At 44.1% G+C, this 25,146-nt stretch overlaps 1 protein-coding gene across 1 annotated transcript in view; it reads right to left on the minus strand.

The window, feature by feature from the left end:
* Positions 1-24,837, minus strand: part of SNX9 (sorting nexin 9) — a 70,279-nt gene extending 45,442 nt beyond the window's left edge. Inside the window, 3 exon segments of the mRNA XM_080663533.1 lie at positions 24,271-24,365; positions 24,368-24,424; positions 24,427-24,837. Coding sequence (XP_080519659.1) covers positions 24,271-24,365; positions 24,368-24,424; positions 24,427-24,487 — 213 coding nt within the window. The 5' untranslated portion in view covers positions 24,488-24,837.
* Positions 24,838-25,146: the final 309 nt, after the last annotated feature.

Genomic DNA, 25,146 nt, shown 5'->3' on the forward strand with positions numbered 1-25,146 from the left:
GTTTTCATAATAAAATGTTGGAAAGAAACAAATGGTAGTGTATAGTGTTTCAGTGAAGAAATGGCACCTGATTCCTTACTTCCATCTTTACAGAGAGGATGGGAAGGGGGATGGAAAGAATGGACTGCAGGCAGAGAATTCTTGGAGCATTAATTTTCCTTAGGTCATTTCAAGCACAACAAAACTGTGAGGGATTTTTCTCCTACAGCTGCAAAAGTAGAAGAATTCTGCTTGTCATGTTGTAGAATATTTTTCAAAACCATGTCATACCAATCTCAATCCCTCGTGCAAAGAGGGCAGACGTGAGATAAATGGGTGTGGCGGGTCCTCCCCTGTGAGGAGGGTCCCTGAACCAGGACACACCCCTCAGCACAGCAAGCGGGGAGGGGTCTGGTGTGCTGACAAGAGCCAGATGTTTTCTTATTATTCCTTAAGAATCCCAGTTAACAATTCTTTTTAATCCCACTAACTCCAACTTATCCCCAAATACAGAATACCAAAGCCTCTTGTTTACCAAATTTACAACTTAGTAAAACAGAATGTCAAAAATAAAAACAAAAACTGGAAACTCTTACACATTTAAATGTTACTAAACATTTATCCAAGGCAAAAATGTATATAAACATTGTAGGTTTATTTAAAACACTGATCAATACTTTTATTTTAATCTAGAATGTTTCTTAAAAATTAGAAATGAGAATAATTTTGGAGAACAAAAATATTTCAAAGGCACATCCCCAAATGAGCATAACAGGCCAAAGACAAAATAACTGAACGTTCAGCCTAGAGGAGCAACCTTTCTTTCTTTTCTTCCTTCCTTTCTTAGAACTTTACATTTTACTTCTCCATTACAGTTTACATAGAATATTATTTTGTATTAGTTTCAGGTGTACAGCACAGTAGTTAGACAATCACATATTTGACAAAGTGGTCCCCTGATATGTCAGTCCTCACCTGGCACCACACCCAGTCAGTGCAATATTAGTGACGTTATTCCCTATGCTCTACTTTACTCCTGGTGACTGCTCTGTAACTGCCAATTTGTACTCTTCTTAATCCCTTCACCTTTCTCACCCAACACCCAGGCTTCCTCCCCTCTGGCAACCACCAGTTTGCTCTGTGTTTATGAGTCTGTTTTCATTTTGTTAGTTTATTTTGGAGGATCAATTATTCTTCTACAGCTTAAGTAAGAAACAGAGTGTATTCTAATATACCCTGAGAGCATTACTGTATTACATCATTAATATAGATGTATTTGTCCCTATTATAAACGTTAAGGCTTAAATGCTTTTTTCAAAAATATATATTTTATTGATATTTTACAGAGAGGAAGGGAGAGGGATAGAGAGCTAGAAACATCGATGAGAGAGAAACATCGATCAGCTGCCTCCTGCACACCTCCCACTGGGGATGTGCCCGCAACCAAGGTACATGCCCTTGACAGGAATCGAAACCGGGACCCTTCAGTCCAAAGGCTGACGCTCTATCCACTGAGCCAAACTGGTTTCGGCGGCTTAAATGCTTTTCAATTAATATCAATCTATGATTTTAATCACTTTGGTTAAATCCTGGCTTGTGCTTATTCTATTGTTATTTTGAATCAAATACAGAATCTTAAATATCTCTATGATTTCATCCTGTTAGATTCAGCCCACTGCTTCTACCTACTAATAAGAGTTTTCTGAATTCTGAAGCCACTAATTTATCCCTTATCCTTTCCTGCCAAGTCATCAGAAAGCCCGATAAGCATGCTTTCTATAGTTTCACCTGCTTCGTTAATAAACTGCTAAAATACTGTGGCCCGGGATCCAAGAGAGCTGCTAAAGAAATTCTCCAAGGGGACATACATGGGTCAATTAATTACCATGTTTTGTGTATGGTACTCTTAAAACTTCCAAAGAAGAAAATAAAGTTAGTCTATTTCTTTAAATGTTCACAAGTAGCATGTTTAATAATTCATTCAAGAATCTATTCAAGCCCTGGCCCATGTGGCTCAGTTATTGGAGCATCGTCCTGTACACCAAAAGGTTATGGGTTCAATTTCCAGTCAGGGCACATACCTAGAGTTTACGGGTTCGATCACCCCATTGGGGGCTGTAAGGGTGACAACCAATCGATGTTTCTATCTCTCTAAAATTCAATAAAAACGTATCAGGTGAGGATTTAAAAAAAAAAAGATGATTAGAAGGCAGAATCTGTATTTAGGGCTATATATTCCTGCAGTTCTCATTCTGAGTACTGTGGTTTTCACTGTGCACAAACATAATAAATACTAAGGCCCGGTGCATGAAATTCGTGCACGGAAGGTGTGTCCCTCAGCCCAGCCCGCACCCTCTCCAATATGGGACCCCTTGAGGGATTCCGACTGCCAGGTAGGATCAGGCCTAAATGGGCAGTCGGACATCCCTCTCACAATCCAGGACGGCTGGCTCCCAACTGCTTGCCTGCCTGCCATCCTGATTGCCCCTAACCGCTTCTGCCTGCCAGCCTGATCACCCCCTAACCACTCCCCTGACAGCCTGATTGATGCCTAACTGCTCCCTTGCCAGCCTGTTTGCCCCTAACTGCCCTCCCCTGCAGGCCTGGTCACCCCTAACTGCCCTCCCCTGCAGGCCTGGTCACCCCCAACTGTTCTCCCCTACAGGCCTGGGTCCCCCCCAACTGCCCTTCCCTGCAGGCCCAGTTGCCCCCAACTTCCTTCCTCTGCCAGCCTGGTCGGCCCTAACTGCCCTCCCCTGCTGGCCTGATTGCCCCCAACTGGCCTTCCTTGCAGACCTGGTCCCTCCCAACTGCCCTCCCCTGCTGGCCATCTTGTGGTGGCCATCTTGGGTCCACATGGGGGCAGTCATCTTTGATCACATGGGGGCAGCCATCTAGTGTGTTGGAGTGATGGTCAATTTGCATATTATTCTTTTATTAGATAGGATAGAGGCCTGGTGCATGGGTGGGGGCCGGCTGGTTTGCCCTGAAGGTGTCCCAGATCAGGGTGGGGGTTCCCTTGGCATGTGGGGTAGCCTGGGTGAGGGGCCTGTGGTGGTTTGCAGGCTGGCCACGCCCCCCGGCGACCCAAGAGGAGGCCCTGGTATCTGGGAATTACTTATCTTCTCTAATTAAAACTTTTGTAGCCTTCAGTGGAGGCCAAGGCAGGCCAGGGCCGGCGGAAAGCTTGGCTTCCTCCATTGCCAGGGAAACCCAAGCCTCTTGCTCTCTCCGTGGCCGCAGCCATCTTGGTTGTGTTAATTTGCATACTCGCTCCTGATTGGCTGGTGGGCGTGGCTTGTGGGTATAGCGGAAGTACGGTCAATTCGCATATTACTCTTTTATTAGATAGGATACTTTCAATGAAGTTAAAAAAGGAGAAGTTAAAAAATGTTCCTCATTTGCCAAAGGATACAAGTGCTAACAGATCTGAAAGTACCCTTAAAGTACCCTTCAAAAATTATGCATTTCACACATGTTTGCACATAAATACAAAACCACTTAGAACCATAGTACATATACTCTTCTTCGGGTCATACTTCATTTACTCATAGTTCTCTTATCAGCATACCTTGCTCTTTATCACACTTGCAAGGTTACTACTAACCTCCAGGGCAAAGCACGTGAAAACCTACCTCGCTGTGGTTAAGAAAATAACTTCACTCCCCACCCCAAATTAAAATAGCTTTATTATTTTCCTGATTGTAAAAAGACATGTACGAGGTAAAACACACACACACACACACACACACACGTGCGTGCACGCTTTTCAAACCCCAGAGATGACTGGTAGAGAACTTATATGCACTCCCAGTAACAGTGTCTGTCTAAGCTGCTACCTCCCAGGCCCCAGTATTGTGTATTGAATGTTTTCCATTCCTCCCACAAAAGGGGAGGAAATGTAATTATTGGCAACACAGCGATTAAGCTGGCTTTGAAACCAGACCATGCAGGTTCAACTAGGCTGAATTCCTTAAAGCTTAAAGTCTCTGTCTGAAATTCCTCAAGAATAAGATAAGGATAACAGCATGAGCCTCGTGACACGAATGATAAATGGAGTAAGAAATATAAAGCACTTAGAACAGTGGCTGGCACAAAGAGCCCACCAAATATTAGCTGTCATAACCTTTGAGTTTTTTAACATCATATATATATACATACACACACACACACACACACACACACACACACACACACACTAGAGGCCTGGTGCATGAAATTCTTGCATGGGGGGGGGGTCTCCTCAGCCCAACCTGCACCCTCTCGAATCTGGGACCCCTTGGGGGATGTTCGACTGCCGATTTCGGCCCAATTCCAGGGAAACCGGCAGTCGGACATCCCTCTCACAATCTTGGGACCACTGGCTCCTAACTGCTCATCTGCCTGCCTGCCTGATCGCCCCTAACTGCCCCCACCCCGCCGGCCTGGTCACCCCTTAGTGCCCCCCACTGCTAGCCTGGTTGCCCTCAACTGCCCCCCTCTGCTGGCCTGGTTGCCCCTCACTGCCCCCCCCCCCCCCCCCCGCTAGCCTGGTCGCCCCATGCAGCCTGCTGTTCAGTCATTTGGTCATCCCTCGCTAACCCCCCTGCTGGCCTGGTCGCCCCAGACAGCCTGCTGGTCAGTCGTTTGGTCGTCCCTCGCTAACCCCCCTGCTGGCCTGATTGCCCCACGCAGCCTACTGTTCGGTTGTTACTGTGAGGGCATCGTGACCAATTTGCATATTACCCTTTTATTAGTATAGATTATTAGTATAGATATACACACACATATATACTGCATGTGTTAAAAATCATTGTATAGCTTTCCTTTTTCCAGCCACCAAAGGCTCTGGAACTAGCCTTGGAGCTCAAGGGGAAGAGCTGAGGATCAGGTTACTTATTCCCACAAAAGGTGGTTCTGGAATCTGTTACTTCACCACATCACTCACGAACCAGATCCACCTGGGGGTTGGAGTTGTCAACCCCAACAACCCTTCCACTCCTGTGTAGTGTGTATGGTGGGAAGAGTTTATCCAGCAATGTTAATTATGATGTCCACAAGGAATCCCTCACCCTCAGACATTTGAAAAAATATTAGAATAGTAGTAATTTAACTAGATCAATTTAAAAATAAATAGGCAAAAATCAAGTTCCCCTGTAAATACTCCGATAAAAAAAAATAATAGAAAGGATATTCCCAATAGCAACAAAAACAAAATACAAAAGAAGAGATAACCAAAAGCATAAAGAATTTACTGAAGAAAGCCTATCAATATATCACACCATGTTCCTGAGAACAAGGTGCAACAACATAAAGATGTCTGTTTATAAAAAACTGCAATTCATCCAAAATCCCAAAGATGCTCAATGACCTCAGGGAGAATTTCAACAAAGAGATAGCAAACATTAAAAATGGAGATCAAAACAAAAAATAACCAGTCAGAAATGAAGAAAATAACTAAAATGAAGAATACATTAGAGAAAATCCACAGATTAGATGAAACAGAGGACAGGATCAGCAATTTGGAGGATAAGGTAGCAGAAAACATCCAATCAGTACAGCAAAAAGAATCCAAAATAATGAAGATAGTATAAGGAACTGCTAGGACAACATCAAGCATACCAACTTTCACATCATAGGAGTACCAGAAGAAGAAAAGAAACGCAACAAAATAAAAACCTATCTGAAGAAGTTATGATGGAAAACTTCCCTAACTTGGCCAAGGAAATAGCATACACAAGTCTAGCAAGTGCAGTGAGTCCCAAACAAGATGAACCCAAAGAGGCTCATACCAAGACACATCATGATTAAAAAACCCAAAGGTTAAAGACAAAGGGAGAGTCTTAAAAGCAGCAAGAGAAGGCAGTTCACTAACTCCAAGGGATCTCCCAGACTGTCAGATAATTTATCAACAGAAACTTTGCAGACTAGAAAAGATTGGAATGAAATACTCAAAGTAATGCAAAGGAAGGGCCTATAACCAAGACAACTACCCAGCAAAGCTATCATTTAGAACTGAATGACAGATTAAAAGCTTCTCAGATAAGAAAACATTAAAGGTTTATGACCACCAAGCTACTATTACAAGAAATGTTAAAGGGACATCTTTTAGAAGAAAAAAGATAAAAAATATAAATAATAAAATGTCAATAACTACCATCCATCAACAATTACTTTAAATGTAAATAAATGAAATGTTCTAATCAAAAGACAGGGTGGCTGAATAGATAAGAAAACAAGGCCCTTACATATGCTGCCTACAAAAGACTCACTTCAAATCTAAAGACACACACAGACTGAAAGTAAAGGGATGGAAAAAGATATTTCATGAATATAGAAATAAATTTTTAAAAACTGGGGTGGCAATACTTATATCAGACAAAATAGACTTTAATATATTTTTATTAGTTTCAGAGAGAAAGGGAGAGGGAGAGAGAGATAGAAACATCAATGATGAGAGTGAATCATTTATCGGCTGCCTCCTGCATGCCCCACACTGGGAATCAAGCCCACAACCTGGGTAGGTGACCTGACTGGGAATCGAACAGTGACCCCCTGGTTCATAGGTCGACACTCAACCACTGAGCCACGGTGGCCGGGGCACAAAATAGACTTTAAAAAAAAGGCTGTAACAAGAAAGAAAGACCCAGCAATTCTACTTCTGGATATTTATCTGAAGAAACTCAAAACATTTAATTCAAAAAGACATATGCATCCTGCAGCATTATTTACAACTAGAGGCCCAGTGCATGATATTTGTGGGGTGGGGGTGGGGGAGTCCTCAGCCCAGCCTGCACCCTCTCGCAGTCCAGTCGGGGAGCCCTCGGGGGATGTCCAACTGGTGGCTTAGGCCTGCTCCCCGGACATCTTGGCACTGCCGTGGAGGCAGGAGAGGCTCCTGGCATAGCCACTGTGTTCACCAGCCGTGAGCCCAGCTCCTGCGTTGAGCATCTGCCCCCTGGTGGTCAGTGTGCATCATAGCGACCCGTTGTTTCACTGTTTGGTCAATTTGCATATTAGCCTTTTATTATTTAAGATAGGCAAGATATGGAAGCAACCTAAGTGTCCATCAATAGATGAATGGATAAGAAGAGGTGGTACATATATACAATAAAATATTACTTGGCCATAAAAAAAGAATGAAATTTTGCATCTGCAACAACATGGATAACTTACAGGATTTTATGCTAAGAGAAATAAGTCAGAGAATGCAAATATCATATGATTTCACTTATATGTGGAATCTAAAAATCAAACAAACAAAAAAGAACACAAATCTTAGCTACAGAGAACATTCTGATGGTTGCCATATGGGAAAAGGGTTAGGGGAATAGGTGAAAAAGGCAAAAGAATTAAGAAGTACAAATTGGTATTTAAAAAAACAGTCATGGGGATGTAAAGTACAGCACTGGGAATACAGTAAAAAATATTATAACAACTATGTTGTCAGATGGGTACTAGATTGGAGTGATCACTTTGTAAGTTATGTAAATGTCTAATTGCTATGTTGTACACCTGAAAGTAATAAAATATTGTACATCAACTGTAACTTAAAAACTAAAAAAAAAAAATTAAAAATACAATTAAACTACTCAGAATATGCTTCTTCTTAAGGTAATCTATATAAAGACACATATAACTGGGTTGCATGAGGAATACGAGTGTCTGCTTTAAATTGAATATTTGGATGAAGGCCAGTACTCTTAACTATGACTTATTTATTTTATTTTTATTTTTAATTAAAATATCACCCAAGGATATTTTTTGCATTGCTTTTAGAGAGAGTAGAAGGGAGGGATTGGGAGGGAGAGAGAGAAAGATCGATGTGAGAGAGATATAAACTGGTTGCCTCCCACATGTACCCAGCCCGGGGCCAGGGAACAAACTTGCAACTGAGGCACATGCCCTCGATCTGGAATCGAACCCTGGAATTTTTGGTGTGTGGGCCAACGCTCTGCCACTGAGCTACACTGGCCAGGGCATTAACTGATTTATTTTTATCAGTGGTTCCTCTTTAGGACAATTTCTCTTCTAGATTCATACAGCTAATATAAACTCACCACAGAACTACAGCTGGCTTTTATAGTATCACAGTATAAGGTTAAAGATAGAGTAAAAAAAAGACTTCCCAAGAGAATTAAGTTAGCAAAATAAAATACAATTTGAGCTAACTTACTTTATTATACCAAAAACAGAAGAATGAATTATACTTAATCAAATGAAGAGATTTAGATTAAATGGCAACCAAGAGGTGGGAAAAGATTACAGGATGAGGGATCCATTACATGGGAAAACTGAGAAGCCAGAAAAGCTCCTTGGAGGGGTCCTAACTCCTGGCCAGGTTCTGCCAGCATCTGCTTTTCCCTTTGCAGTGAATCCTTCCTGCACACGAATGAACATCACAAAAAGGGAAAACCACCAAGTAGAAAGAAGAACAAGGAAGTGGGACTAAGCATCTCCAGGCACGAGGCACCTCAGCTATGTCCTTAGTTTTCAAAACAACCCTATATGGTGGTACTGCTGTTTTGCAGGAAGTCACCTGTCCTGAGGTAGAATGACCAACAAACGAAGAACTGGAATTTTAACCCAGCTCTTAGCCCTATACCTTCTGTGACGTCAGTTATCCAGGAGCTGATCCTGTCCTGACCCCTTAAGTGATCTGGCCACAGTGTTTCCTCTCACCCAGTCAACTCTGCACACTGCTGGTAGAGGTTATCTTGATAAATCAGGCGTCATGCCACATATTGAAAACTCCTGATTCCCAATTATCTAGGATCAAGTTCAGATTCCTCTTCTGGTGTTTAAGACCCTCCAAAACCTAACCCCACCCTAAAAATCTAACCCTGTGTCCCACTCCACAATACCACTCTCCCTAGCAGAGCACTCTTTTCTCACCTAGAGAGACACCACTGGAATCAACACTAGCGTGCTCACAACATTCACGCCCTCTTCTGCCCTCTCTACTCGATAACCCTCCCCCGTTTTGCAAAGTAACACCACGTTCAGCTCTAGGGGCAGATCCAGGCCTGATTAGCCTCGGCCAGTGTTTCTCCACAGAGCTGCCATTAGCACTGGGGCCAACGAAGGGCAATTCTTTATATCCTTTATTTTGGGACTACCCTGCACATTAAGTTTAACATCCCTGCAGGAAACATGATCGGCCCTGGCATAATGGCAGAGCGGTTAGTTTGCCGACCGTCACAGCTGAAAAGCAGGAAAGCCGGGACTGCCACCCAGGCCTGTCTCCAGGTAAAGCCTGGGCCCTTCCTTCCCAGGACACCCAGGCGGTGCAGCTCTTACTCAAAAAATCAGCTACTGCACAGCTACTACTGATCACGCCAGGGGGATATGAAAACACGCAAGGAAAAGCCACCACCCCAATGGCTGATGGGAAAGAGAAATAGTTACAAGAGAATGTGATGTGATAAAACAATGCACAGTGGAGCAAAGCACAGTGGGCAGGCAGGGAAGAAGGGAAGAAGGCAGAGAAAGCAGGGGAGAGGCTATTCTGAGCCTTAATGACTTGGTCACTGTCTTTCATTTTCTTATTCCCTCCAGGACAGAGACTATGTTTGTCCTTACTTCTATCTCTAGAGTAAACCTAGTTATTTCACTGCAAATAACAGTAAGCCCTATTAGGTTCCCTACACTTGTAAGACCTCTAAATTTAAAGAGCTATGGTATTTTCTTTATACCACACTGTTTCAGTAAACTACATTGTTATTTTTTAGATAACTGTTTAAGATCCATTTTCACTGGAAATGTCACAGAAACACTTCTGATAAATCATGATACAGCAGATACTGATTTACTAACAGCAGCTGATCCAGTTGAAACAGTAAAGAACAAATACTGTTTTTGTTTCTAAAATCTTATTTTTAAGGGTATATACTAAAATATTTATCATTAATATCTGAAATTTGCTTCAAAATAACAAAGAAAGGGAAAAATAAAAGAGGAAGGTTAGAGGATGTAAAATTGGCCAGGAGTTGATAAATATTCAGACTGGTGATATGTACTAGTACATACAGAGCTCAATAGACTTACCATTTTACTTTTGTCTGTGGTTGGAATTTTTATAAATAATTAAAATAAAAAATATTGAATCATGCCAAACGTTTATACAATATCCTATATAATAAAAGGGTAATATGCAAATTGACCCTAACGGCAGAACGACCACTGGACCAGTCACTATGAGGCACACTGACCACCGCTTGGTTCCTTTCCTTGGCCGGCAGGCACCAATCATCCGATGATGAATGGGGAACCGGGGGTGGGTGACAGCAGGGGGTGGGGCCGGCTGCAGGCAGCTGGGGAAGGTGGTCCCAACCGCAGGCCAGCCCTAGGGACTGTACCTGCGCATGAATTTCATGCGCCAGGCCCCTAGTCTTTAATAAAACTCATTGCTGTGGGGGTTTTAACCACAAATCATATAAAATTTCAATAATATATTTCATACAAAAAAATTACAATGAAAAGAATAAAGATTCATTAAATCTCAAAATCCTAAGCCAGGATGATACCATCTCAACTACTGAAGGGCTTCAACACACCTAAACTGACCTTTTTTTAAAGAGTTGATCTTGCCTTTATTGGCCAAAGCTAACTGTGGGAAGGTAATGCTCTGTTCACCTTTATATTAGACTTCAGTCTTATTTCATCCCTTCTTGAAACTTAATTGATTTTATCTAATTAAAGTGACACTAGGAAAATCCTGAGCTCCATTTAAGCCAATTGGTGAGAGAGCTACAAAAGGATTAATAGACTATTTTTTTATATATGAGGAATATCCCAGTCAAATGAGTTGAAAATAATTTTTAAATGAAAATTTTAAAATCTCTAACATACTGAATTTTAGATTCTATTTCATAGAAAATTTCAGATCACATGTCCTGAAAATACTGAAAGTAAATGCAGGGGCTGGCAAAGTAGGTTTACAGTTGTAATATTCTTTAAGTTAACAAAATTATGGAGCAGCTAAACACATAGTGGTATCATGTCACAGATTTTCTAGCAATGCCAATGTGCTTTTTAGCTTATTCACACTCTTGTCCTGCATGCCTCAAACATTGACTCATTTTTATCTTGTTTTGATGTCTGAAAGGTAATTTACCAGAATTAGCAAGGCACACTGCCGGAAGCTAATTCCACAGGGCATAATAAAAAGCAAGAAGTCCTCAAAAGGTTGATGGGCTTCTATATTCAGCAGGCTGAATCAGATTACCTGCTGCTGGAATAGCTGAAAGCTTTTCCCCAAACCTAAAGATCTGCATATATTATTGCCTGCTACATGACAGGCAGTTCCCCCCAACCTGACAATGCCTACTGTATACCAAACCTTACCTTTTGATATGTATATCTGCTTTACTTTAGGGCAATTTGTGTTAATAAAGAGCCCTGGGTCTGGAGATTCAGAGAGAACTTGGTTACTGAAGCTAGGTCTCCTCTGGCTCCCCCATGTATTCTAAATTTGTATTTCTAGTCTATTTATTAATTTACACGCAGCCCTTCTCCAGATTCCTGAGCCCTTCTAGATGCTGAGGAACACCCCAGCAGCACACCACAGCAATGGCAAAAAGTATCAGACTCAAACTGCCAGACACCCAGACTTGGGAAACTGGGTTAGCAAAGTTTGGGATAAGAGTCAGGTTGAAGCCCTAGTGGGTTTGGCTCAGTGGATAGAGCATCAGTCTGCGGACTGACGGGTCCCGGGTTCGATTCCCGGTCAAGGGCACATGCCTGGATTGCGGGCTCGATCCCCAGTGTGGGATGTGCAGGAGGCAGCCAATCCATGATTCTCTCTCATCATTGATGTTTCTCTCTCTCTCTCCCTTCCTCTCTGAAATCAGTAAGAATTTATAAAAAAAAAAAAAAAGTCAGTTCGAAAAGTTCATCACTTCCACATGAGTAACTTGAAATTAGAAAAACGTGTTTAAGCTCCCAGAATACAGTCAAGGTAGACCCTAGATCTTGGGGTCTAACAGATCCCAGTTTATAGTAATCCTTCCTGCACGTGAATACACAGCACAAAAAGGGAAAACAACCAAGTAGAAAGAATATTTTTATTGATTTCAGAGAGGAAGGGATAGGGAGAGATAGAAACATCAATGATGAGAGAGAATCATGGATCAGCTGTCTCTTGCACGCCCCACACTAGGGATCGAGCCCTCAACCCATGCATGTGCCCTAACCTGTAATTGAACCGTGATCTCTTAGTTCATAGGTCAATGCTCAACCACTGAGCCACGCCGGCCGGGGCACAAAATAGACTTTTAAAAAAATGCTGTGGCCTCTTTACAGACATAAATTCATTTTTACTTTTACATTTCCAATGACAGTGAATGCAGGAAAATAGATTAGAGACTCATTTTTGACACATCAACAAAAAGGCTGTAAAAAAATCTTAAATTTAAGTTGACTCTAAAATCTTATGAAGGTGAAGGAAGTACTGAAATGACTTAAACAAAAAACTGTTGCTGACCCACAGATTAGCTGCTCTGCTTCCTCTCAGGTTCTGAGAGAAAAATGCAGAGAAGCAGGTAAAATTACAAATGTATTTAAAAAGCTGCAATTTTTAAAACTTTCAGGTTCAGCGGTGGTTATTCAGTAAGTTTTCAGTTGTTTTTAAAAGTTAAAAAAAACATACTTTTTTTCTCCTTTGGAAAGTAAGAAAATATGGTACTTAAGTTAAATAAATATCTAAGTTTCTATTTGTAATACTGAATTCATTAGCATTTTTCTATTTTTTTCTGTTGACATACCACTTATAAATTAAAATTAAAAACATTTTTTCATCTCAGTAAATTCAAAACCAATTAACAGAAGGTGGATAAGTTTGGGATTCTGCTTTAGATGCCTGGTTAGTGACAATAAGTTTTTAAATTTAAAAAAATGAACTTGTTTTCTTCCTTATTACTAAAACAATAAATATTCATTATTCAAAATCTAGAGAATACAAAACAGGCTAAAAGCTGAAAAATAAGTTGTTAATGGCAGCCACCATGAGAGAAACAATTACTATTAACACATATTTCTACATTTTCAAGCCCTCTTCTGTGAATCTGCATTAGAAAATACATGGAACCTGGCATTTAACTGGTACATTTTATTTTTATTTTTTTAAAATATATTTTATTGATTTTTTACAGAGAGGAAGGGAGAGAGGGATAGAGAGTTAGAAACATCGATGAGAGAGAAACATCCATCAGCTGCCTCCTGCACACCCCCTACTGGGGATGTGCCCGCAACCAAGGTACATGCCCTTGACCGGAATCGAACCTGGAACCCTCCAGTCCGCAGGCCGACGCTCTATCCACTGAGCCAAACCAGTTAGGGCTAACTGGTACATTTTAAATAGCTCAATAATTTCTGAATGTCAACTCTCTTAGGCAAGGATCCAAACCTTAGCTGCCTTACTTCGAGCATCAAGAGGCACACAGGAGCTACTGAAATGTCTGTTAAATTCAATATTTGAGACCCTACAGGACAAAGACTGGACTCGAAGACTATCGAGATGTACTAGGTATTTTACAAGAGACTGATGTGATAGAATAAGGGTTAAATCCAATCAATGGATGAAAGGAAGAAAAGACATTTCAAGACTCAGCTCCTCTGAAAGCCTTGCTGGCTTGAGGTGCACCAGGAGCCCCCACTGTGCAGAGAGCCCCCACTCCTCTAGGACACTGCAACTTCGGTAGTGTGCCCTTTGAGGGCAAGGACAAGGCCTTTCCGATCACATCCCACTGTGGCGCTGAGGACCTGACACTGAGCTCATTCAGAGTTCAAATGAGTCAGTGAATGATGACGGGTAACAGTTCCCAGACTTTTGGATCCTGTCCCTGCAGGTAATACCACTACCTGACTCCATTTTCAGATACTAAAAATAGCTTAGAAAATTGAGTCATACTGAATAACATCCTTAAGCACTGTACTTACAGTGCCTAAAAATGAATAAATGGGCTAAATCTAACAGGTGTGTTTTTAAAAATCAAAAGGGGAGAAGATGTACCAATTAGAAAGTGAAATGCCCACAGTTTGTTATTTTGATCGCCTGAGTCAGGTTTGGTTTCAACTTAAATGCTTAACAACTTGGTGTTTTTCTTCCAAAAACAGATTAACCCTTTGTGTGCACATCTTCCATTCCTTCACAATCTATTATAAAGATGCTCTAACTTGGGTTTTGTTTTGGCAAACACAGCAGGCTGATATGTTAACCAACATCACAGTGAAACACTGAGGTACTGAATAAAATATTAAAAGCAAAAGACACACACACACACACACACACACACAAAATATTCACCTTTTAAAACACATTTCTGAGTCAGCACAAAAGGAAAGGATCTGGAGAGGTCATAGGGAGCGAGAGCAGAAACCCTCGGAGAAAGATGTGCTGAGGCAGGATTGTACCCTAGGAGTCTCCTGCAAACTCTGGAGACCCTATTTGGATCTATACTCTGAAGGCTGTACTGGGGGAGGGCAGGACTCCTGTACTGAGCTAGAAGCTGGGGCCCCAGAGGACCGAAACATAGGGTAAAAGAGAAGAACCTGTTGTGCAAAAGGGAACAGCAAGGAAACTTACCACTGACACAGCGCAGGGGAATAAGGGAAAATTTCCACTGAGATCTGAGGTCCATGTTTATGCTACCCAGTATGGCTGGAAAAACATTAAGCCAGGAATCAAGTTAGAGTGGCCCCAAGGATATAGCATCTCCAGGAGAATGGCATAAGCAATGACAAATTCTCTCTGGAGTAACTTCAATATAGATAGTAAAATTCTCTCAGGTGACATTCTAAGGAAAAGGAGCAACTCATAGAAAAAAATAAAATCTTACCCAATAATAGAGAAACATGTAAACTGACTGTACCTCCACTACGCCCACAGCCAATCAGAGTAAGTATGCAAATTAACCCAACAAAGATGGAGGTTAATTTGCATACATACCTGGGTCCCGGGAACCTCCTCTGCACCCAGGTCACTCCCAGCCGGCCATCAGAGGGGCCAAGCCTGCGATTGGAGGGGCAGGGGGTGGGGGTGCTTCCCAAGCCTAAAGCCTGGGACTTGGGAAGGGGCCGAGCCTGCGACCAAACGCAGACCATCCGGAAGTCAGCCCTGGGTTGCCCAGCTGCAGCCTGGCGACCCAACACTGACTGCCCAGGTGGCTGAGACCCAGAAAGTGAGTCAGGCTCTGATCTGCAGCCTCAGTGGAAGCTGCTGATCAGTGTACTTACCTCTCTCTTTCTCTCCCTCTTTCTTTCTGACCTTCGCCAGCAGCCAGGCTTTTCTTTCTCTCCCGGACTCCGCAGGGCTGTCATGCCTCTTTGATCAGGCCCAGAGATAGGCCTGGAGATGCTGACTGGCATAGGAACCAACCAATCAGAACCAAAGGTGGGTGCTGTGGGGAACCAATGGCTGTCTAGGAGGCGGAGCTTCTGACACTAACTAGCATAGGAACTGACCAATGAGAAAAAAGGTGGGTGCTGTGGGGAGCCAATGGCTGCTTAGGAGGCGGAGCTTCTGACGCCGACTGGAATAGAAACTGACCAATGGGAAACAAAAGTGGGTGCTATGGGGAGCCAATGGCTGCCTAGGAGGCGGAGCTTTTGCTGCTGACTGGCATAGGAACCGACCAATGAGAACCAAATCTGGGTGCTCTGGGGAACCAATGGCTGCCTAGGAGGTGAAGCTTTTGACGCTGGCATAGGAACCGACCAATCAGAACCAAATTGGCCAGCAGAGGAGGGCAGTTGGGGGCGACATCAGGCCTGCAGGAGAGGGCAGTTAGGGGTAATCAGGCTGGCAGGCAGAAGCAGTTAGGGGCAATCAGGCAGGCAGGTGAGCAGTTAGGAGCCAGTGGTCCCAGATTGTGAGAGGGATGTCTGACTGTCGGTTTAGGCCCGATCCCTGGGATCAGGCCTAAAATGGCAGTCGGACATCCCGCAAGGGGTCCCCAATTGGAGAGGGTGCAGACTGAGTTGAGGGAATCCCCCCTCCGTGCACGAATTTCGTGCACTGGGCCTCTAGTAAAATAATAAAACACACAAGAAAACAAGGCACCATGAGTGAGAATGAACAGAAGAAACAGATGGTCAAATTAGAACTCAGATATCAGAATTACCAGACACAAATTATAAATGTTTATTATGCTTAAGTGAGGCTTAAAAAAATGAGGAAAGAATGAGAGACTATAAAGACTGACCAAGCAGATCTGAAATAGAATCCAATATAATGTCTAAAACCAGAATATAACTAAAAACTAATGGTATGGATAAAATAGCAGATTAGGTCCAACTAAAAAAAAAGAGCAGTGAACTGTCCTTTTCTTAGTTGGGTAAGAGTCAAAGAAATTAGAGTAAATTAAGTAAAACCTCAATATAACAGACTAATTCGGGTGAGGGGGTGTCCTTAGTTAAGGCCGAAAGTCCGTTATATGGGACTGCACAGATGTAGAACATTTGTAGCATCACAGAAAGTCTGCTACATAATAAAGGTTTTCCGAATGCATATGTTAAAAGATTGACAAATTGGTTAGTTTACCTGTTTTTGCTTATGTAGACACATTTGTGTAATTAAAATTATATATGCTTGAAAAGTTTAATTTCACAGAAAAGTTTTCTATATGTATTACTGTAATTTTAAATTTATACTGAATAGGTCTAGCAAATGTGTGCATTCACCAGTCATCGAGAATAAACAAATGCACATGGCTGGGACATGGTTTAGTGCACGTCAGAAAACCAGCCAGCACGCTTTAAAGCTGCTGCAGAAAGTCTAGTGCGATGCAGTATGATCACGTGCTAATCATTTGTCAAACATCGTTTATAAGTGTTGTGACTCTTGGATTTGAGATGTAGACTATAGGTGTAGGTATGTAATAATGATTTATGTCAGTGAAGTTACTACAGTGTTTTCTCCAACATATGGCTTATTTGCTAAAATTTGTTAAAAATAACAGTGAGTTGTTAACAAAAAAAGCCCTGTTAATTTAGTTATAAGCTAATCTTGGTTAAATGCATTTTAAAATTTATAGGATGTTAATTTCCACATATGACATATGGACCGGAAATTGTGTCCATTGAACCCGAAGTCCATTAAATTGAGATCTGCAAAATCAAGGGTTTACTGTATCCAGAATACAGCACAAAGAAAACATAAAAGGTTGAGAGTTAAGAAGTTATATGTCTGTTGGACATTTTCATGCTAATTTGAGTTCCAGAAAAAGAAAATGGGAACAAGGCAATATTCATGAAATAATAATCACTGGGAATTTTCTACGACTGTGATCCCCAATACAGTAGCCATTAGCCACATGTGGCTATTTAAATTAAGAATCGAAACAAAGTTCCTCAATCACAATGGCCATATTTCAAGTCCTGTTAGCCACAGGTGGCAGGCGGCTGCCATAAAGGACTGCACAGAGAACATTTGCAGCATCACGGAAAGTTCTACTGAACTGCACTGCCCTAGAGCCACTGAAACACCCGAGACACCCATTAAATCCCAGCTGTGTAAATAAAATGCACACATGACACACACTGGGGAACTGCACAATACTAAGGACAGAGAAGGTCTTCAAAACAGGCAGAGGGAGAGTTAGACCATCTCTAAAGGAACGATCTCAGGTGGCTAACTTCTTAGCAGTAACTTTGAAAGCCAGCAAAAACAGGGGAATAATACCTTCAAACATGCCAAGAGAAAATATTACCAACCTAGAACTCTGAACCTAGGAAACTGCATTTCAAGAATAAGGCAAAATATATTTTCACACCGAAGAGATTTACCATCACCAAATCTTCCCTAACGGAAATTTCAAAGAATTCTCTTTAGGCAGAAAGAAAATTATCCCAGAAAGAAGAACTGGAATGTAAAAAGGAATAGTAAGCACAGATATGGTAAAATGTGATGAAATCTAAACAAACATTAATTGTAAAAAAATTAAAATTATAATTTGTGGTGGAAAAGAGAGAATTCAAATACTAGGCAGTAACTGGCTATCTGGGGAGAGAGGGCAATAATATTGAGTAATTTCAGACTTTAACTTAGAATGGTAACATACATTCCATGATAATCACTGAAGAAAAGGCAGTATGTCCGACAAACCTTCCAAAAAGTGAGAAGGGGAAAAAGAAGTAAAATAAAGGGGTGTGGGGTTTCAATCAATCTGTAAGATGGTAGCCAGAAATCCAAACACATCAGTAAACACAAATAAAAGCAGAGAAAACTTTCTAGCTACAAAGATTGCCAGACTAGATAAAAAGGGAAAATTCAGCTACACACTTTTATATATCAGGCAAATATTTACCAAAAGAAAGCCAGTGAAACCACATTAATGTTAGACAAAATGGTCTTTAAGAAAAAAAAAAAAGTATTTTAATGAGCATTACTTCATAAAGATAAAAAGTTCAAGTCACCTGGAAGATAATGTTAATTCTAAACTCAAGAGATTTTTAAAAAGCCACCATTTTAACATGTCCATCAAGTTAGTAAGAAAACAGATGTGAAAGGCATAACTTAATGTAAGTTCAATCTAATGGGCACACACAGAATACACACATGTGTATCAATTAGGGTATATATACATGTATCTATACTGCATATACATATATATTGTGCACAAGTGGAATATTTCTGCTTATATGCTAGGTACAAAGTTAGCCTCAACTAATTTTCAGATATAGTATTAGTATCAATCAGATTATCTGATCACAATGCAATTAAGTTAGAAATTATTAACAAAAAGACAAAGAGCAATCCTATACTTTTAAAACTTAAACATACTTTTGGGTTTCCAGTCAAAAAGGTGGAGTAGGCAAATGTTGTGCTTACCTCCTCCCACAACCACATCAAAATTACAGCTAAAATACAGAACCATCATTGAGAACCCCCTGAAGTTAGCTGAACAGAAGTCTTATAACTAAGGATATCAGAGGAAGCCCTGTTGAGACTGGAAACACAAAATGGGCTGGTCACCCACTCAAATACGGCAGTTAAAAAAAAACAACAACTCTGCTGTGGAAGTCACCCCTGAAGAGTCCCAGCCCCACAAAAGAACCCCCAGCCCAGGGTCCCAGTGGCAGGAAGAGAAGTCCCATTACTTCTGGCTGGTAAAAACCAGTGAGGATCGCCCTGCAGGTATGGCTCAGTGGTTGAACATCAGGGCGTCACAGTTCAATTCCCAGTAAGGGCCCATGCCTGGGTTGTGGGCACATGCCTGGGGATGCAGGAGGCAGATGATCCATGATTCTCTCTCATCACTGATGTTTCTAGCTCCCTCTCCCTCTCCCTCCCTCTCTGAAATCAATAAAAATAAGTTAAAAAACAAAACAAAACAAAAACCCAGTGGCGACTGTAGCTGAGACAGAGGGCTGCTAGAGTCCAGGCATTCCTCTTAAAGGGACTGCTCTGACTTTACTCGGACTAATTCCCTCTGAGCTCCAGACTGGGGTAGCAGCTTGAAAGGTACCAGGGACATATGGGGCGGAACTGAATTGTCTGGCTTTAGGGCAAGGGCTGGAGGGGCAGCTTTCTCCAAGTCAGAAGTGCTGGCAGAGGCCATCGTTCCTTTTTGGAGCCCTCCCCCAACCCAGCCTACATACTGGCCATATCTGAGTCTCCATCAACCTCATGACACTGGTTGCCCTGCCCTGGTGATTCCCTGAGACCAAGCCCCACCCAACTCTCGGACACACCCAAGCCGCTTCCAGTGGCTTTTCCATACAAATGGCCTGTCTTGGCTCATGGTGAGAACTTTCCTAAAATCTCTCAAAGGTTCAAACCCCAAACAGGCGGCATCCAGTCTCCAGGTGCCCCTTATCACTCCCTAAGCAACCACACGCCCAACACGAGTGCAGCTGGCCTCAATTTGCAGCTGAGCCTCTCCAGGTCAGCTTAGCCAGTCCCTGCGCAAGAGGCCCTGGGCAGGGCACAGGCAGCAGCTGACCTTGGCTGCACCAGAGCCCCTCCCAAGAGGCTCCAGAACCAACACACCCAATGGCCCGCATCAGACCCACCAGAACATCACCCAACCCCCTCCACAACCCCCGCATCAGACCCACCAGAACATCACCCAACCCCCTGACACACCCAAAGGGTAGACTCAGCAGGCAACAAAGAAACACCAAAACAAATCCTGCACCACAGGGTTCCCCTATCAACAGCTCCTCTGCTGTAGTCACAGCCAGTCCTCACAACCAATTAGCCTGAGGGTCAACCCCTCTCCTGACATACCAAGAATAGTCAATCCAGGCTCAACTACAACGGGAGGGCTCACACAACAAACCAAGGAGACTGCAATGGGCCCCATGGGACACCTACTACATAAGGCCACTCTACCAAGACTGGGAGATATAACACTCTACCTAATACATAGAAACAAATGCAGGGAGGCAAACAAAATGAGGAGACAAAGAAACATGTCCCAACTGAAAGAACAAAACTCCAGGAAGAAAAAAAAAAAAAAGCTAAACAAAATGGAGACAAGCAATCTATCAGATGTAGAGTTCAAAATACTGGTTATAAAGATGACCAGGGATCTCAGTGAAAACTTCACAGAGATAGGAAACATAAAAATGGTATATAAAACATAAAAAAGAACCAGTCAGAAATGAAGACTACAATAACTAAAATAAAGAATAAAGTAGATTAAATTACTTGATCAAATCAGTGATTTGGAAGATAAGGTAGCAGAAAACATCCAATCAAAACAGCAAAGCCCAGCCGGTGTGGCTCAGTAGCTGAGCATCGCCCCAAGAACCAAGAGGTCACCGGTTCGGTTCCCAGTCAGAGCACATGTCTGCTGACAGTATCTTAAAGGAGACAGCCACTCGTCATAGAAACATACCTTAAATGGCAGTAGGGACATATGTGACCTCAAGGGCTGGGCAGATCAGGAATAATTTCCAGAGGAAGTGATGCTCTGAGCTGAGACATAAGTATAAATAGAAGGCACCTGGGGGAAGAGCCAGAGAACAGCATTCCAGAAAAGAAAGAACAGCATCTGCAAAGTTATAAAGTATTAGGTGGGCAATTAAAGTAAAACTCTAATTTAATTTTCAGATGGTCGATATAAAAGCAGGGAGTAGAAAACAGCAAAATGTTCATGCTTTCTAATCTACTCCTTCTTTAATAAGAAATTGGTTTACCTTTCTACTGCCATCAAATTTTCCTGACTATACAAAAACTGTCCAGATATATTTACTAAGACACTTTTAAAATATTACTGTTATGCAAAATTGAATGGTTAGCATTTTCCATACTTTTTTTTAACTTTCAAAACCAACTTTAACCCTGAAGACTCTTTAGAAAGATATTTCTATTCTTTTTTTTCCCCCAGATAAAGAGGTGTTTGCTCAGAGACTACAAGGTATGCTTTCTAAACTGTTCTCTCTATTGTTTATCATGGAACAGTCCTGAGCAATTCACTCCTTTCCTAGCAGTATTTCAACATTCCACCCCCACTTAATTCCACCAGAGAAGCAGTACACACAAATGTGTGACTTTAGACATTGGAGCTGGAAAGAAAAGTTCTGTTTAAAAAAGCACCAGGGACTCCTAGAATCTTGTTATAATGATTAATCCTAAAAGTGACTACGTAAGCACACAAGGATCCAAATTAGTTACGAAAGGTTAACTCTGAAATGGAAATTACAACTAAGTTATATAGCTATGGATTAACTTTCATTAGCTATTTCATGTCCCTTTTAATAAATGATTTTTTACCCATATTTATTTTCTAAGATTTAATACATAAAACTTAATTTACTCCTAAGTTCACCAGATGACTGTGTCAAAATATAACCTTCTGAAGCTTCTAACAGAAGTCAAGACTTTACACACTTGTATTAGCCTTTCCCTGTGTTTGTTAAATAAGACTGGACTGGTCTCAGAGTGACACAACTGAATTCAGCATACTAGGGAAAGATTAGATTCAAAGAACAGATAATTCTTTTAAAATATGCAGTTACTAATTAACTTTCTTGGGTAGTAAAGAATTGACCAATTCAAGTTTTTCTCCTCAAAATAGATCATTCCTTTCTATTCTGAGTATACCAAAAGTCTTTTAAAAATCATGATCGTTTGAAGGTAAATGCATCTTCAAGAAAACATGTGAGCATAATACACAAGAAAATCGCATCTAAGAGAACCAAAGCCATCCTCTGGTAAATTCAAAGGCAAACCCAGTACCACCTAACATATCCAGATAGTGCACTGATTTGTCATCACTTAAAGCAACAGCCTGAGTGCTCGGTGATCTTCAGCTTTAAGAACATTAGCTGTCATTAGTTACTAAAAGCATGTTCCCCCACCTCCCCATTAAAGGGAAGGGAAAAGCCCAGACCGGTCCGATGTGGGTAAGGGCAGCATGTGGGTAATGGGTGGAAGGGAAGCAACCAGAACAACTTTACTCTCCGGGAACAACGGGAAAATTCGTTTGGTTTGATATAAGAATCACCAGAAAGTAGGAAAACCAGAAAACGGAGGCAGGGTCCTCTTTCATTACGCACTTCTTTGCTCTTCCTTTAAAAAAAAAAAAAAAAAAAGGAAGGGTTTATCAGCACACGCACGTGGAAGTGAGTCCCCTGTGCAGTGGTGATTAGAAAGGTACTGGAATGTGCCTTCACAGAATGCGGAGATAATCGAGGAGGAAGTGCTGACGCACGCTTCAAGGCTTGTACTTAATGGGAGCCGGTCCAATTCAAGTTTAATACAAGAACCACACCACCTTTTTCAGTTTTACGGGAAAACCAAGTTCAGGTGTACCCATCAAATAAGATCTCCACTGTGTGTGCCTGAGCTGGTTGCTAAGCGGGGTCCCACTTGAAGGACAGGCCTGGTGGCGAGATTAGGAGGTCAGAGCAGGGATGCCCCCACCCTGGCCGCCCCGAGTGGGACCCACACACAGCTCGGAAGGCGGCAAGGTGGGTGTCAAGCAAGACCGTGAAACTGGTAATTTCCGAAATGTGTGGCAACAAACCTCAAAATCAAATTTCCTTAGAAATCCTTGGCTTGGGCTCAGCTTTGTTTTTAAAAGATCAACACAAATGATACATGTTTGAAAAGGTGGCAAGCTCTGTCACATCTGATAAAACCAAGGAAGAGCATCGACACCAGTATCTTAACAAAAAGGTAATTGTTTCGGTGGCGGCAGGCAAACAGGTTCCTGGGAGAAGAATCTCCATTAAAAAATAAACGCTGCACCTAGGTAAACTCTGAGCACACACTATTATTAATGACATCAGACAACCTGACCTCTCAAAGGGATTCCACGTTTCTCACCACTTCCCGAAGTTATCTAACAAAAACTCAACAACAACAAAAAGTAACCCAAGAGAAACTTGGGGGATTTCGAACATAAATACGCAGGAGGGTGCTGATGTTTAAAAAGGGTGCCGGACAAAAACCACTTGCAAAAGCCGAGCCCTCCCTCACACCACGTGACCAGCTCGGGGAGGGTCCCCACCTCCCGTCAGCGCCGCGGAATCCCGGCTCTTGCTGCTTCGCGTGCAGAACTAAGGGAAGAGCCCCAGGAAAGGGCCCCAGGAAAAGGGGCGGGGAGGGCGCCCCCTGCAGCCTCAGGCGGCGAACCGTGGCCGCCGACCCCACGAAGCAGCCCCGAACCGGCCCTGGGGCGAGCGAGCCCCGCGGCGGCCGCTCACCAAGCCCGAGTCCAAGTTCCACCGCGAACGCGGGCCTGGGCCTTTTTCGGGCGAACGCCTGGCCGAAAACAGTCATTTCCCACTCTGCGTTTTATTCACGCTGGAAATGCCACTCAAACCGAAAAGGCAGCGAAACCAACGAAAAAGAGAAAAACACACACACACAGGGAAAACGAAGGAAGTGGAAGCGCGGGGCTGCTTCTGGTCTTTCAACGTGCCGCTCCGTCCCCCGAGCTGGGCCTGACCCTGGGGCGCCGGGTCCTCGCGGGCGGGGGTCGGGTCCCCACTCCGGCCGCGTGCGGGTCGCAGCGGCGGGCGACCGAGGGGACGCGCCCTCCGCGGCGGCCGGGCGTGCGGGCCGGGAGCGGCCGCCGCCCGCACGTTACCAGGGTCCCCGTGGCCTGGGGGCCGCTCGGGGCGAGCAGGGCTGCGGGAACTCCCCCCTCGGCCCGGCCGCAGCCCACGCTCACGCGCAAACTTTGCGGGCGGCGCCGCTCACGCCCGGAGTCCCGCCCGCGATCCTCCCGCACCTCCGGCGGGTCCCCGAAGGCCCTCGCCCCGCGTGACGCGGCCCCTCCGCCTCCCCCGCTCCCGGCCCGACCCCCGCCCCCCCGCGCCGCCGAGGGGCCGCCGGGGCCTGCGCGCGCCCCTCACCTTGGTGGCCATGGCGGGCGGCTCCCCGGCCCGGGGCGGCCGGCTCGGGTCCCGCGGCGGGCGGGCGGCGCTGAGGGCGGCTCCGGCTCGTCCCGGCGCGGCGGCGGCTGCGCCTCGGCCCCGAGGGTGGGCTCTGGGCGACTCGGGCCGCCGGCCGCTCCCGCAGTTCCTGAAACTCCCGGCTGCGCGGCGCCCGCCCTCGCGGCCAGCCTCCCATGGACCGTGCGCGGCGCGGCCGGCGGAAGCGCGCCCGGGGCCCGCGGCGGCCCGGCCTCCTCGCCCACGGTCCGCCCCCGCCGGAGCCTCCGCCCCGGGCCGCGCTGCCGGCGGCGCCCTTTGTTCCCGCGCCCGGTCTCCGCCCGCCGGCGGCGCGGACGCGGTCAGGCGGCGGGGACGCTGCCGCCCGAGCCCCCGGCTCCCTCACGGCCGCACCGCTGAGGCCGGCGGTCGGAGGCCGGAGGCGCGAAGCCGAGGAAACCTCTCCGTCCCCGGAGACCGGCGACGGCGGGGAGCTCGGTCCGGGTCGGCGGCGGCGGGGCCGGGACGCCCTGGGCTGCGCGAAAGGCGTGCGGAGTCAACAGCCGGGCCGAGCGGAGCAATGGCTTCCTGGGCCGCCCGGCCCTTCCAGAAGGTTCTGCCTGGAGTTAGCCGGGCTGGGCCCGGCCCTGGGCTTCGGTCCCGGGCTTCGGTCCCGTGAACCTCCTTCCGGACTTTTGATCCATTTGAAACGCCTCGGGGCCCCCAGAGGCCGGGGGAGACTCGGCAGCTTTGCTGAAGTGGAAAGGAGAGGTCCGGAATTTTCCATATTGTTTGTCAAAACGATTTTCAGAGCTGGGCATGCGGGTTGTATTAATAATCGATGGCTGGACTCGAGCA

Source organism: Plecotus auritus (assembly GCF_963455305.1).
Source record: "Plecotus auritus genome assembly, chromosome: 4".
Taxonomy (NCBI): domain Eukaryota; kingdom Metazoa; phylum Chordata; class Mammalia; order Chiroptera; family Vespertilionidae; genus Plecotus; species Plecotus auritus.